At 34.7% G+C, this 15,161-nt stretch overlaps 1 protein-coding gene across 1 annotated transcript; it reads right to left on the bottom strand.

The window, feature by feature from the left end:
* Positions 1 to 1,237: 1,237 nt before the first annotated feature.
* LOC128859876 (protein rogdi) lies at positions 1,238 to 14,730 on the bottom strand. Its single transcript, XM_054097005.1, has 7 exons — positions 14,435 to 14,730; positions 3,544 to 3,715; positions 3,228 to 3,431; positions 2,993 to 3,150; positions 2,811 to 2,931; positions 2,551 to 2,760; positions 1,238 to 1,937 (listed from the first exon to the last, which is right to left on the bottom strand). Exons 1-7 carry the CDS (start codon positions 14,443 to 14,445, stop codon positions 1,869 to 1,871), a joined length of 945 nt encoding a protein of 314 aa, XP_053952980.1. The 5' UTR covers positions 14,446 to 14,730; the 3' UTR covers positions 1,238 to 1,868.
* Positions 14,731 to 15,161: the final 431 nt, after the last annotated feature.

Here is a 15,161-nt window from a genome sequence, read left to right on the forward strand (position 1 = left end):
TCGGGAAATGCTACTGTACGAATTTCGAATGTACATTCAGAGCTATTCGAATTGTATGATCACAATTTCTTAGTTTCTACTAAAAACAGTCGACGATGAATTTCCTGATAGGGCTGGATATTTTTTTAGTAATTGCGGAGATTTTTACCCATTTTTTAGATTATGTCCGTGTTCCAAAATTTTCAAGTCATCTTATTTTTCTGCAAGTTTTTTTTTAAATTATTTCCTGAATGTCACACTTTTGCAATAAATACCCTTATAAAAACGATGGATGTACGTTTTGAAAACTATCGGGGAATAAAGTCAAAGCCGAATTTATCGAGTTGTACTGACGTATTTTTTCGGACATATGCCAGAACTGCGGCACTAATTGCTGCGCATGTATGGGAAAAAATGTAAAACACTTCAGATCAGACGGATCTCGTGGACCAGGAACCTCCGTAAAATAATATTTTTCACTCGAATAGCATGAATTCAAATTAAAACTTTCATCAGCAGAGGCACTAATATTAATCACTATCACCGTAATCTCTTTTTAGAAATAATGCCACTTCTTTTTGGAATAATATCACTTGTCACAAAGTTTACGCAATTATCGAGAAGGTACTGTACAAACTTTTTCAGGCGGAGGGTATAATCTGTATCAAACTTCGCTCAGATATCTAAATTTTTACTCGAGTTATCATTTGCGACCACCGAACGCCAGTTGTTTATCCGATGCATGTTTGGGTAATGCTGCTGGAGTGATAATTCTAGGCTGAATATAAATACGGGTCGTCTCAGTAACGTAGAATCCCACTATCGTGGGAACGGTGGTTTATTGACTAGGTCAAGCATTCGGATGGTTCCGAGTTCCATCCCCACTGAGAGGGGGAAACATGTCATGATTGAAGTTCTTTATACTAGGTAGACAATGACATACGCTCGAGTGCATTTCTGATACCAAAAAGCTTCTCATAAAAACCGTCTACCGTATTCGGAGGTTGCATGAAACTTTGGGATCCCTCCAGTTGTTAGTTAACACCATACAACATACAACACAAATTCGAGGAACGCGTGCAATTGTCTAACAAATGATGTTTGTACCAATTATACCAACCAATAGTTATCAAATCTGAGTTTCATATCACAACGGGTTCGGGTTAAAGAAAAAAGGTTAAAATTTGCATGCTGTAGTTATTTTTCGTGGTATTTCCATAAAAGAAAACTCATACTCACAATATAGGAACTTTACACGTGTGATTTCTTCAACCGTAAGGCTGGAAATAAAGGCAACTTTTATTCACGATTTTTTCTTTAGAGCTTTTTAAGCACAAAGGCATGAATGGTAATTTTTACAGCTAGTTTTTTAACTCTTCTAGACGGTGAGTAAATTGTAAGTACTGTCACGGTATATAAAGAATTCCAATATCATTCAAACTAAAATAAGGATTAAGCTAAGAAAATAATCAACTAATTATTAATATTATATAGCTAAGCTCATACATTTAATATACGAATGTATGAAGGTATATGCAGGTATTTTAAAATTGCATAAGTATCTCTTAAATAAGCTAACAATGCCATTCCATGTAAATTCTGTTTGATTGGTTTTAAGAATAGGAGTCCTTTGTGCACTGTCTGTGTATCGATGTGAGTGACTTTGTGTATGTTTCTTTCTTAGTTATCTCGTGTACGCAATTGCATAAAATAAATGCATCAAATATTCGAACATTTTCGTACAAACAGCTATGTAGCAAGCAAATACACATGTACACGGTATTTCAAAGAGCAGAATATTGCTAATTTTTACTGACGAGTATGATTTTTAATTTATGTGCGTTTTTCTGCCACTGTATCTCACGCATTTAGTATTAACGTTGCGTATGTCAGTAGGAAAGCGCCGATGGCGAACGGGACTCAACAGTAAAATCCTTGTACACGGAGAACACAGATATCTGTAAATTTTAAAGTAATTAAATATTTACAAAGATTTGTCAATAAGTTAAAATGGTATTCTTAGTATGTTTTAAATACGAATTAAATATTAAAAATATATAATACTAATACCGAGAGATTAAAGACTAATCCTATCTATAATAAGTCGTTCACATAATTCAATCCAATAGGTCATAGTGGCAGACGACCAACTTTTTTGTTAAACGTTGCGCTCGAGGCGATTTGTAACAAACATGGAGATATAAACTCGGTTATTTTTAATACGCGGTACGATATATTTAAGTATTTTACTAAAAGTAAGTACTACTTTCAATTATTCAAAACATTTCCTCCAAACTTGCGCTAAGTTTGATTCAATCGAATAGACGGTTTTCGGATTTCTCTTCGACATACCCGGCACACGAATTCTCACACTATAAACATTTTAATACCTTCCTCTCGTTTCATGGAGTAAGGGATTACTATGTTCTAAGTACTTTATATATTGAGACTAATACGAATTATTTATTTTTACAGTTACAAGAGCTGTGGAAAATGAAAGGATATATTGTTGCAATACACCCTTTTACAATCCACTGTCTCTTTATTAAATAACCCAATACAAACTTTCACCTTGTCTTTAAGTTGTTGGCAGAGTTTAAGACCCGCGCAGAGCACTGGCATGACGTCATTCAACCATTGCACAGTCGTTTCAGCCTGACATGAATCAAAACGCATTGTTCCCTGAACAGTAATGAGTTGATAAACGGCCATAATCAGTTTATGGCTCTGAAGGTAAAAGCTGACCGCTAAGTCTTCGGACAAATTGGGGGCCAGCGCTTTCTAAAATGAAAAATTTAAATAAAGGCCTATAATTGAATTAATTAACTAACCATATTGCGACTTTTAATCAGATCGGCAATAGGTTTCTTTTTGGGTATAACCAAACTGGTTCGTGCCCGCTGCATCGCCTCCAATATGTTACCAACCACGTTCATTACTTCGTCGGACGTTCTACAAAATATCGTACAAGAGTTAATTAGGAAATATTTGCGGCAAGAACGCGCGAATTCACTTGAAATGGTAGGTGGCATCTACATCATCGATATGATTTATTGCTTGCTGAAGATGGTTGGCCGCATCCTGGACCTGCTGTAGCTTCCACGGCGAGTCCTGGTTAATGCACGTTTTTTGTTGTTGATGAGGAGGACGCGCAAGCTTAAAGCTAATATCCTACAAAACACGAGTTCGGTTATTGCTGAAGTATGTATGGTAGTTATTTTGCTAACCCGATTACTCATACTACTTACTGCATGTGTGATGCTATCACCCGTGAGTGTCACAATAGCACGAAGTTTTTCCGGTGCCACAGTCATTATGTATTTTTCAGTCTTTTTACCCTCATTTGAATACAACGGCACAGGGAAAAGATGGGCACATTCCACCAATATCTTCCTCAATTGCTTTAATATCGCATGCACCTCTTCACGCAGTACCCACTCAAACTCCACCTGCTACAAATATCAAAAAACGATTCCAATTAAATCCATCACACATCGTAATTTCCCAAAGAGTTCAATTTTCCATTCTTTCCAAATGAATTCATTTATTATGCATTTTAATTACCAAATTCCTGGCTTCCTGCTTTTCAGCGTCCATCTTCTGACGTTGCCAGCTGCTTTTGCCGTGCTTTTCATATTCATTATCAGCTGGCAGGAGACAATCCGGCAATGTCGGCAGATGGCGCTGCGGCTTGCGATTCGTATATGCATTTCGACTAAAGCACCAATTTGATGAGCTGTAAGAGATTTAAATAATGGAGATTTTATGATTCTTAGAAAAATTACGTTATATAAATGGCTATTAAATTTATTTTATTTATTTACATTTCATTATTAACAGTTGTTATTTATTTGCATCCATTTTGAAAGTGAAATACATATGTATGTAGTAAATATTTTATAAAATTCATAAAACTAAATTAGTATATAAATTATAAATTTTATAAATATTAAATTTAGTATATAAATTATAAAATTTATAAAACCAATTAATAAATTGATATATATATTGGAACAAAGCTTTGGCTGCGACTACCAGCGAGGACTGTATTGATGTGTTTTCATTTACATAATAGTAGGGCTCTTGTTTTCGCCAAGAATTAGCAAGTGGCGAATAAATGAGGCAATGAAATTGTGAATAACAGGCAACATATCGATGGTTTTCGAGAAAAGCGACACAACTCAAAATTAACTCAAATTCGGAGTTTTGTCGTTAAAAGCAAAAATCAACTACAGAGTTTATATATTTTTATCTGGAAAAGCGTCATAAGTGAATCTTGAAGCAATTCTGAGAGATGGCGTTAGTGTCGTTTTGTCAGGTGATCGAATTGGCGCGTCAATTATCTAGAAAACTGACCCACCTCAGTATTTTGTATTTTTGAATTATGTCACTTTTCTCGAAAACCATCGATATATTAGGAACGCGGGAATAGAGCTACCTTATATTATATTACATGTGCTTGTAGAAAGTGAGTTATACCAGTCTAATAAGCTATAACCATATAACCTATAACCATTTCATTAAGTTAAATGTGCATAGAGATAGCAAGCAGGGAAGTAATAAATAGAAGAGGCCTAGTTTAAACGGAATCAAATCTCTGAGTGATGCCGCCGGACAAGGCGTATTTATTACAGGTGACAGCAAACACATATAAGTAAAACCCTACATGTATTTGTTGTTGCGTTTGGTGCAACCATCACGTCAAAATCAGCAAGCAAATATAAACATACGAATGTAAACATACCAATACATACAAACAAAGCATATCATTTTGACATAAGCCATCCCCTACGGTGAAAAATTCAGCTGGATGAATGCTGTCACCTTAATAAATTCGCCTTGCCGCCGGGTGATATTTGTCACAACATTTCGTTCGGTAAAACAGAACCAAAATCAAATTCACATCAAAAGCGAAAAAATTAATCCCGAAAAGTTTCCATTAAATCAAAGTATCAAAATTTTAAAAATATTATATTTGTAAGTTGCAAGGCATATTTGTAAGCGAGGTATAATTTGGGAAGAAGATTTTTCACTGACAGCTTATTTTATCGAAAAAAGTATTTTTATAATTCGTGCTTTCTCAATTTAACAGGCGGCACTTCGTTTTCATTAGCTTGTTTAGTTTAAATGTGACAAATCACAATATTGCCAAGCCATTCACTGTATTTTTTGCAAACATGTAATTTTTCTTCTTTTTGCTTGTTTTTTATTATATGGTGCCTGACGTCACACTTGTAATTATCGCGAAAAATAAAGTAACGTTCTTCGGAAGGCGCCACCTTATGTATTAAATTATTATTCAATTCCTATATTTTTAGGAAGGAGTCTGTTCATCAATGTGCAGAATTTGTAATTTATGATGGCTCTTGGTAATGTCATGATGCCAGGTTATTTGCATTTAATTGGAAATTGCTCTCCATTTTTATGATATTAATATGAAATAGCAGCATAATCCTTTCATCCAGAAGTAAACAATTACACAATCGTGTGCAAAAAAATTTCGACCAACCTTTTTGAAAACCTAGCTAATTCAATCCAATGTTTACAAAATTGTATATAAATAATTTCTATATTCCCCATAAAGGATGATTTTGTTATAAGTGAAAGCAAGTTGTATTATAATACGTATAAGTGTAATAAGTTTGTATGTAACTCAAAAAGAAGTGCCTCAATGCATTCACCCACTTTCCTTGTAGAGACCATTTTAAAATGTTCTTATGATTTAAATATACCTCGATATAACATTATAGATATGATTTTCCCAAAAAATCGACCGGCTATTTAATGTAAGTATAGTTTGCCCAAAAGTATTAAGTTCTTCTAAGTTCAATGAAGTAGGCACTCCTTTACATATTATGTTAAGACAGTTTGTACTTGATTTTATTATTTATTAATCTACAGTGCAAAGTACCTTACAGACTAGACAAAAATATAAAAAAAACTAAACTGGGCATAAAATAATAGCAATTCACATAAATACGTGGGATACCTTTTAACAGGGTAATTTTATTTGTTCGTTTTTCATCTCGCCAAAATTAAGTTAATTCCATACTCGTGTAAACTTTGCATTGATCAACTTACGTCGGCACAACGAGTTCCAACGTAGCCATCGATACTTGCAGGTTGAATTTCGTGAAGGCCGTCCAAAAACGGTAATGTATCGCGACATTAAGGCATCACACCCATTAAAGGGACCAGCATACAATAAATATTGCATGAACATTAGGTCGTCAAGAAGATTTGCTCTCGTTGGACACCGCATAATTTGACTATTGCCCAGAAAAAGAACTCGTGTAGATTGGTGTAGAGAAATGTTGATGAAATTCAGTCGTCTAGGACAATGTAATAGGTGGCCAATCTTGGATCAACGCATATAAGCTAGAAACAAAGCAGCAATCGACAGTGTGGGTGTCCCAGATGAGCTTAGTCCAACGAAAGTTGTTTACGGATGAAGCTTCTCAAAGCAAATGGTCGCCCTTCTTTTTCGGAAAATCTGGTCATGCTGCAACTGTACCATTTGAGAAACTTACAACAGTAAATTCTGAGAATGAAACCAACCGCCGAAGACGAATCATCTTGCACCAAGACAATGCGAGCTCGCATGTATCATCTGCATAATAAATCTGATGTAGATAAAGCAAAATCAAGCAGGTTGTTTCCTAAAGTTGTTCCCATAAAAGGGTATAAATTGCGAAAACTTCTTTATGGAACATTAAGCATATCGGCTCAAATAAAAGTGGGCAATCAATGGTGCCACTCGTAACATTGAAAATGAACGAAAGTGAAAGCGCGGTGCCTTTCATAACTTTGACTGAGCCAAGGACCGCAAAACTGCAGACATCGCACTCAAATACATTCTCGGCTACGGAATCTAAATACTTGCGGCTTGCATACATACATATACGGAGTTATGAAGACATCAGGAGCGAATGACGCAGCACTCGTACACATTTATACATAAAATAAAATTTGTATGGCAAATGTTCGCTAAGCATTTATAACACACACTAGGCTCATCCGCTGAGCCATGCCTTCAAAAGGCATTCGTTCGTATATTGAACAGAGAACTATTGAATACTAAATGGGTATGAAGAACATAGGATGGTTCCAAACGATTTCGAGATATGGGGATAAAAAAAAACTAAAATCGAGAACAAAAATACGTACAGTGGTCACACAATTTATTCGTATACACTGCGTAGTACGTAAAAAATGTTGGCTTTCGCAAAATATTTGCTGTGAAAATATATTTCCTTTGGGTCACGGTAAGAATGTTACATTCCTAATGAACTGTCGCAAACAAAACTCCCGTTATTTCAACTCACACCGAAGGGTTCCAAGGAAAGCAGGTAAACGCAACAAAATGCTGCAAACCATTTATTCGTACACTTTCAGCTCATGATATTGTTGCTGCAAAAGTAACTATTTTTCGTTTGTGTTTTTACTAATATTTCTGAAAACGAAATAAGATTAGTTTTTTCTTTTTAGTTTTTATCGCCGATTCAGTTTCAGTTGCGCGTAATATCTCGATTGAAAGTGACAAAATACGACGAAGTACGGATTTACCATTAGAAATGCGTAAAATTGTAATTAAATTAAACTTTGAAAACAAGTATCTGCGCGAAATTGACAAATATTGGCAAATCGCATTATACGGTGCCAAGTGTTATTGCTAATTACGTTAATTTACGTTAAATTTGAAGCTAAGCCAAGTCAGAAGGCGAAAAATATTTAATCCACGATACTATGCGGATATATTCAAGAGTCTGCATAAAAAAGTGATCCGTAATTACCTGCGTAACGCTGGTTATCATATCAGAGTGGGACGCCGCTAGCCCTACGTTTCAGATATTAACAGAAAGAACAGATTGAAGTTCGCCAAACACTATATAAATTAGCCAGATGCTTTTTAGGAAAACGGTATAATCAGTGATGAGTCGAAATTTAATGTTTTCGGATCAAATTTCCCTCCAAAAGTTTGGCGAAAAGAATATACAGAACAGAAAGAAAAAAATCGTATTCTACCGTTAAGTATGGAGGAGGAATCGCAATGATTTGGGGGTGCAAGGCTGCATCTGGAGTACGAAAAATGGTTTGTATTGATGATAAAATGGACAAACATCTGTATTTACACATTTTGAAGAATAGTTTGCATGATTGGGCCGTTAAACTTGGTATGGATGCTAAGAATGGCTTGTTTACCACTGTAAGCAGCTTAAAACTCCATCTCAATCACGGAATCTGAACCCAATTGAGCATGTCTGGGAGCACTTAGAAAGGAGAGTCAGAAAGCACAAAATAAAATCCAAGGCGTCATTAAAGACAGCTTTAAGTGTTGAGTGGGAGAAAAATGCTGCTAATGAAACAAAGGTATTGGTGAAAAGTATGCACCGTCGTTTAGAAGCAGCTATTAAAGTTAAAGGCGGCCCAAAAAAGTCCTGAATGCTCGTTTTTTCTATTACTTTTTTAATCAAATATTCTTTATACGACTATGTACGAATACTTAAGCTCTCTAATTCCATAAATGAACTTGGACGTTTTTGTTCCGTAAATATTGAATAAATATGAAATTTTTACGAATATATCCAAATTTTGTTCTCTTGTACAAAGCTTGATTTTTATAAACTGTGGGTGTACGAATAAATTGTGTGACCACGGAATGTGTGTAGTTAAATATGTATGTAGGGAAATCCAAAGTGTATTAAAAAGTGGAATAAATATAAGTTTAATTTTTCTTTATGTTTATTTGACATTAAATTTTCCAATTTGTAATCTCAAGTAAAGAGCTCAATCTTGAAATTGGAAAATACATAAATTTTAAAACGAAAAAAGCAATTATTAAAAAAAAATAAAAATAATAAACGATAAATGTTCAGCTTGTGCAGGGCTACTCACGGAAATAGTCTGTCAAAGTTTTGTGCTCCATCTGATAAGTCGCAAAAGGAGGAATGGGTAAAAGTCTATGGCGCGGAACTAACTTCGTTGGCAAAAATATGTGCCCTGCATAATAAGATGGAGGAAATAAAATAATACCAACTTAAAAGAAGACGACTATGCCCCGATATGGACGCTCCTTTAAATTACTTTCCACTCCTAAAACAGACAAGTAAGAAACAATAATTTGTTGATTAACAAAAATTTTGACAATTTTAATATTTTTAAGGCAAACTTTTTTGCGTGAAGCTCACAAGTAATGGTCCGAAATTGTATAAGATTATAGGTTTTGTGGCGAGGAGTTCAAGTTCAAAATGATACCTCATATGTATATATTTTGTATTGTTTAGTACATTTCGGGTATAGCTAACTGGAGAAAATATGGCTGATGTGCCATATATGTACATATATACGCTTATACGGAAAATATATCCTTTTTTTCATGCCATTTTTTTATTACAAAAAGCGTGTCATGGCTGTGGAAGTATTTCTCATTTCGCGTCATTTCGATTGACACTATGGCAAAAGCCAACATTTCGACGATGATAATGTAAGCCTAAAACAAAATTATTCCATTTCCTTATTAATCTGCGGGGGAGCCTGAACTAATGAACACACGTAATTCTTTGAATATTTTTCTATATAATATTCATTTATTTTTAATCGCCGTCTTCAATGTTTTTATGTATGTGTTAAATTTTCAGATTTTACAAAGCATTGCAATCTCTTATAATTAGCAGCAGTTTAGTCGTTACTATAATGGTCATATGTATTTTCCAAATAACTCAGATATTTATCATTTGTTTGCTCAACGTCTTCCGACAGGGCACGTAGGCACGTGTAAGACCGAATATCTGCTTCCGTATTTAGATGTTACAATTTTGCCGCTAAACAAAACTTATAGACTGCTCAATTTCTGCGATAGAGCCAAGCTTAGCAACCTCAATTAAAGTGAGCAGTGGTGAATATGAATGTATTTATAATACATATAAATGGGAAATGTATTAATACCGAATTGGTTTCGCTTCTGCTCTCTTTCCATAAAACCAACTAGTGAATTATGCTCGGGTAATGTCCCAGCAAGTGTCGATTCTCCTCCCGCTGCATCCGTTTTCCGATAATTTCGAAGCTGTGTTAAAATCGACAAATTACGCTGTAGGGACACTAAAATGACACAAAACCGCCTATACACGTAAATTTAATTTTGGGTTGTAGATTATGAATCTATGCTCCGAACAGATAATTTTCTCAAAATATTTCATGTTTAAATTTTCATTGTCTGTCAAGCGATTTCTTTAATATTTTGGACTGGAAAAAGTATCAGTCTCTTTTAAAATTATAATTTCAATACCAAACATAGAAAGTGGTCTGTTTTCAATTAATTAAAAACTTGTTTTTTCAATTTTGGGCAATTTTTTATTTTATATTTGACAAATTTTTGACGTGATAACGTCTAAGAATTCGATTTAGCCGCCTGCACGCACGAAAAATGTGTCGGTATCTTGTTGACTTATTAACGTCTGATGCACAATCGAAATTGAACATATCTTTCATGAATTTGATAAAAGTTTCGTCATTTTTCACGTTTGTGTAAATGAAACTTAATCAATTCCATTGCGATTCCATTTACCTACTTCTCTATATCCATACAAATAAATAAAATAAAAATTTTCTTTTGAAAAATGCAACCATTCCATCAGTATTTTCTTATGACGTCGTCACGTTACACTATCGTCGGTAAACCGACTTTACAGACAGCCTCTTTCGTATTTAATTTTTTTTTTATTTGATTTTACCTTTTTCCAATTAATATGAGGCGAATGCATGCTTTGGAAAATCAACTTTAATCAAATCAAACTAGTCATCAAATATGTAAACTGACTAGCGTTGACGCAATAGTCGCTTCGTAATCGATTATTGGAATAGGCAAACAAATTATGAGTAGTTTTTCTTGAATTTCTCTAGCACGGCCTAATGACTTAAAGGTAGCTTCACTTCTTCTTCTACTCCCATTTACGAAAATTGTGCTCTTGGCATTTACTTTGAAAATTCTGCTTAATCTTTCACAAAAGTAAAACAGTGATTGTTTACTTAAAAAGGAATTATTTCAAAAAAATTTCTGAGTTTAAGATAAATCATGTATTCAGTTTTCTTCAGAGGAATGCCACCTTTAAATGCTGTGGAACTAGATGGTCTGGAGAGTTTTGGGGGCAACTGAATAACAAAAATGAAATTGTAATGGTAATGTAATGGGTACGAAACTTTCGAGCAAAATGATCAAAACTATGCTTACGTTAATTTTTTGCCCGAGGGGGAGAGATATCTAACCAAAAGCAGAGTTTATGGCACTTTAGAGGAGCTAAATGCAGTAAAAACGTAACACACTTAGATGTAAAAACTTTAAAACGATTTCTTTTTCGCAGGGCGTACAACAATTAATTAAGTACATATATTTGTACGTCAGATTTTTTTTTTTTCAATTCATAAAACGTTTCCAAAAAAAATATTAAAATTTCTAAAGCAATTATGTATTTTTTGGGTGACCACTTTTCGAAAAGTATATTAATCAAAGTGTAATTATCCTATTTTTTTGTATCAGCAAGCAGCTTTCCGGTTGTTAACTCTAGAATTTTTTTGGAGTTCTAAAATGTACTTATTGCATTGATTTTGAGGGAAAAACTTTGTTATTTACCAACATTATTTTTTTTCGAAAATGAGCGAGGAGCCGCGGTCACGGTAAATGGCGAGCGTTACCGTGACATGCTCAACGAATTGTTTCCAAAAATTGAAGAGGATGACATGGATCGCACTAAAAGTTTAGAAAACGTTGTCTCAAAGGGACGATAAAGTATTGGAAGCACACGTTTTGAAGAAAACATTATTTGACGAACACCTTTGCGTTGTATTGGTTTAAATAAGTTGTTGTTAAAATGTACATTTAGAAAGTCGTTTCACAAATTATCAAAAAAAATCAAAAAATGCGAAGTTGTAGTTTATGTTGAGAACATGCATAAAGAACCTGTGGTGCGTGGTAAAATCTACAATTATGATTCATAAAGGGCTGGCGTAATGTAAATAAAACTAGCAGATTTAAATTTTTTGAATGCAAAATGACGGCACAAAAACGCATAGTGAAATTACTTCACTATTTCGGTAACCCAAACTTTCGAAATAAATTGTCGAATGTTAAGGGTACGTTCCGAAACACGCTCTACTGAATAATGGTGACACACAAAAGCTCATTCGGCTGTAGCGGCCAAATGGAGTCCATATCCAACCTTATGGATTGAAATTTGACAAGCATCAATATTTTCGAATCTGATTTTATGAGTGTGTGAAATATGTACATATGTATAGATACATATACATTCTGTCCAAAAAATATCGGGAATTGTTCATTTAAAAAGCGCGCGTTACACATATGTTTAATTTTTTTTTTTGTTGGATTGTTGGTACAACCGTCCCCTATAGTGGCCCAGAGTTTGAGCGTGATCTGTCAATGAGCTTTTTTTTTGGTATTTAACTATATCAGTCAACCGCAGGTGTGCTCTGCGATTTTCACTATGGATAAAAATATCGAACAAAGAATTTGTCTTAAATTTTGTGTGTTTGAACGGGAATTCGTATGCCGAATCGTTCAAAATGTTGCAGAAAAAACCATCCTTTAAGTTTGAGGAAGGTAACTCGTGGCCTTAGCGTGTCTCACGAATCAATTCGCAACATTTTACACCATCAATTGGGCATGAGACGCGTGGCTGCCCGATTCGTTCCAAGAGAGTTGGATTTCTTTCAAAAAATGCATAGGAAGAAGGTGGCTGAAGATATACTTGAGTAAATGAATTCGGAGCCAACATTTATCCAGCGCATCATAACAGCTGATGAGACGTGGGTATATGATTTTGACATGCAAACCAGTCAACAGGCGGCTGAATGGCGCTATCAACATGAGCCGAAACCCAAAAAACCACGTCAAAGTCGGTCAAAAGTGATTATCATGGTTTTGTGCACTAGAAATTCAGTCCAAATGGTTCTACGGTAAAAAAAAATAATATTATTATGCGGAAGTTATGCGTCGTTTGAGAGAGAATGTGTTTAGGAAACGGCCCAATTTGTGGAAAGAAAACTCATGGATCTTGCACCAGAAAACGCAACGTCTCACAAGGTTCATTTTGTGAAAACTTTTTTCACCGGATTTAGCCCTCTGCGTACTTTTCCTTTCCCCAAAACTTAAATTGCCACACCGCGGACACCGCTTTGAGTCGATAGAGTCCATTAAGAAGATCTCTTCAATGGCGTTTAAAAGGTGCTTGGGTGACTGGACTAATCGTTGGCACATGAGTATTGCTTTGAATGGAGCCTAATTTGAAGGAGACAAAATAAATTTCGATGATTAAACAATTATTTTGCGTTATATTGAACCATTCCCGGTACTTTTTTGACAGGATGTACATTTCACTATTCAATTTAAAAAAATGCTTTTCACTCTCATTCAATATTCATAATAGTTCGAGGAAATTTCGGTGTTTTCTGAGTTGCATTTAACATCCCAATATTATTTACCGCGTTAGTCGAATGACTACTGTACATGCATATGTACATATCTAAATACTTACGCATATATATGTACTATTGTGCTTGCGTTCTATGTACTTATATGTAGGTAAATACCGTTTGTCACACAAAGAACATTAATAAATAAATAAATTGAACTGTAATAATTGATTGTGTTTAAATTTGGATAATTTATTAGGTACCAAAAAGTACAAATGTTATTGTTGTATGCACACATATTGTGAGTAGCGCAAATATTTGTATCAGCGAATCTTTTTCAACCGAACTGCCAACATTTCTGTTAAGTAAAACCATCTACTTAAACACAAGTACGTAAGAATATAATTTATGCCATGTTATGATAGAAGACCGTGGATTAGATATTTACCGATATTGGTTGGTGCCCATGCTGTCACAAGAGCTTTAATATATGTATGTACATACTCTATATATATATGTATACACATATAATATATATTTCTTCTACTTAGTATGAACTTACTCTTACGAAATAATTAGTCTTTAAAAAATCAAAATTTTAGTTCCACTTGTTATTTGTATTCAAAATTACATAGTACCTTGGTATGCAGTATATGCATGCAATAGACATGTTTACATACATCAAGTTGTAAATTTAAGTGGCCTATATACATACATATGTACATATATTAGTATGAATGAATTTTTTAATTTCTTCAACATTTTTTGTGCAAAAAAAGAAAAAAATGCGCTTCCCAACATTTCATGAACGATATGTAAGCATTTAGAAACGCGTGATATGTGTATTCGACCATAGGTGCATACACACATATATGTATATTTGAGAAACTAGGACAGACATTTGTAAGACAAGCCTCGTGCGGTTTCTTTTCTGGGGAAAGACCTCTTTAAATTATGAGGTGACTCACTGTACTCAGTCCAAGAATATCTGAAAGTTATTTAATCACTGTGAATGTGTGTTACCGCGTACCTTTGTGGCATGACGATCACTGAGGATTTTCTGTTGTGTGTTTGGTTTGTTTTGCTTTCTTTTTTTACACTACGTTAGATATTTTGTACTAGAAATTGTTTTAGTCACCGCACACAAAAATCATTTGAAACAAACAATTAAATCGACTTTTTATCGCTATATTGTAAGCGTTGACAAAAGCTAAATTGAACAGCAGAAATATTTCCGATCGACAACAAAAAGCGTCTACGCTTTTGATAAGCTTACGACGACTATTACCGTGGAACGTCTATAGAGTACTAAATGAAGTAAGAAACTGATTGCAATGATTTGAAATGAGCGACTGCAAAGTTTCTTGCGACGATCGCGAAAAACAGTTAAGCAACCAGTCAAAATTACCACAGTGCGCGTCCGAACTCAGCAAAAGAGTGTTTTAGCCGACGAAACGACTATAAACTTCACCACTCGACAGGTGTTGAGGGAGCTCCCAGTGGCGGACGGCTGGTCAGGAAGGTGGGTGGGGGAGCGGATTCAACTACGTTGACGACACGAAGACAGCGATTCAATAGAATTCGCTATATGCCAAACCATATATGTAACCTCATTCAACAAACAACACACCAGATATACTCCACTGCAAGTGGTTAAACGATTCGCACTCGTAAAGAGCCCAGTTGGGCGCGTGATAAGACTTTTATCACATACATAAATGACCAAAACATAGTTTGTGAGAGAGACTGATACTATT

The sequence above is a fragment of the Anastrepha ludens genome, chromosome 4 (assembly GCF_028408465.1).
Source record: "Anastrepha ludens isolate Willacy chromosome 4, idAnaLude1.1, whole genome shotgun sequence".
In the NCBI taxonomy this organism is placed as follows: Eukaryota; Metazoa; Arthropoda; class Insecta; order Diptera; family Tephritidae; genus Anastrepha; species Anastrepha ludens.

Bases quoted from the DNA above. Each gene is read 5' to 3' on its own strand.
- LOC128859876 (XM_054097005.1), bottom strand. The intron at 2,932-2,992 runs GTGAATTCGCGC...GATATTTTGTAG, and splicing joins GATGCCACCTACCATTTCAA to AACGTCCGACGAAGTAATGA. The intron at 1,938-2,550 runs GTGAAAGTTTGT...TAAAATTTACAG, and splicing joins GCCAACAACTTAAAGACAAG to ATATCTGTGTTCTCCGTGTA.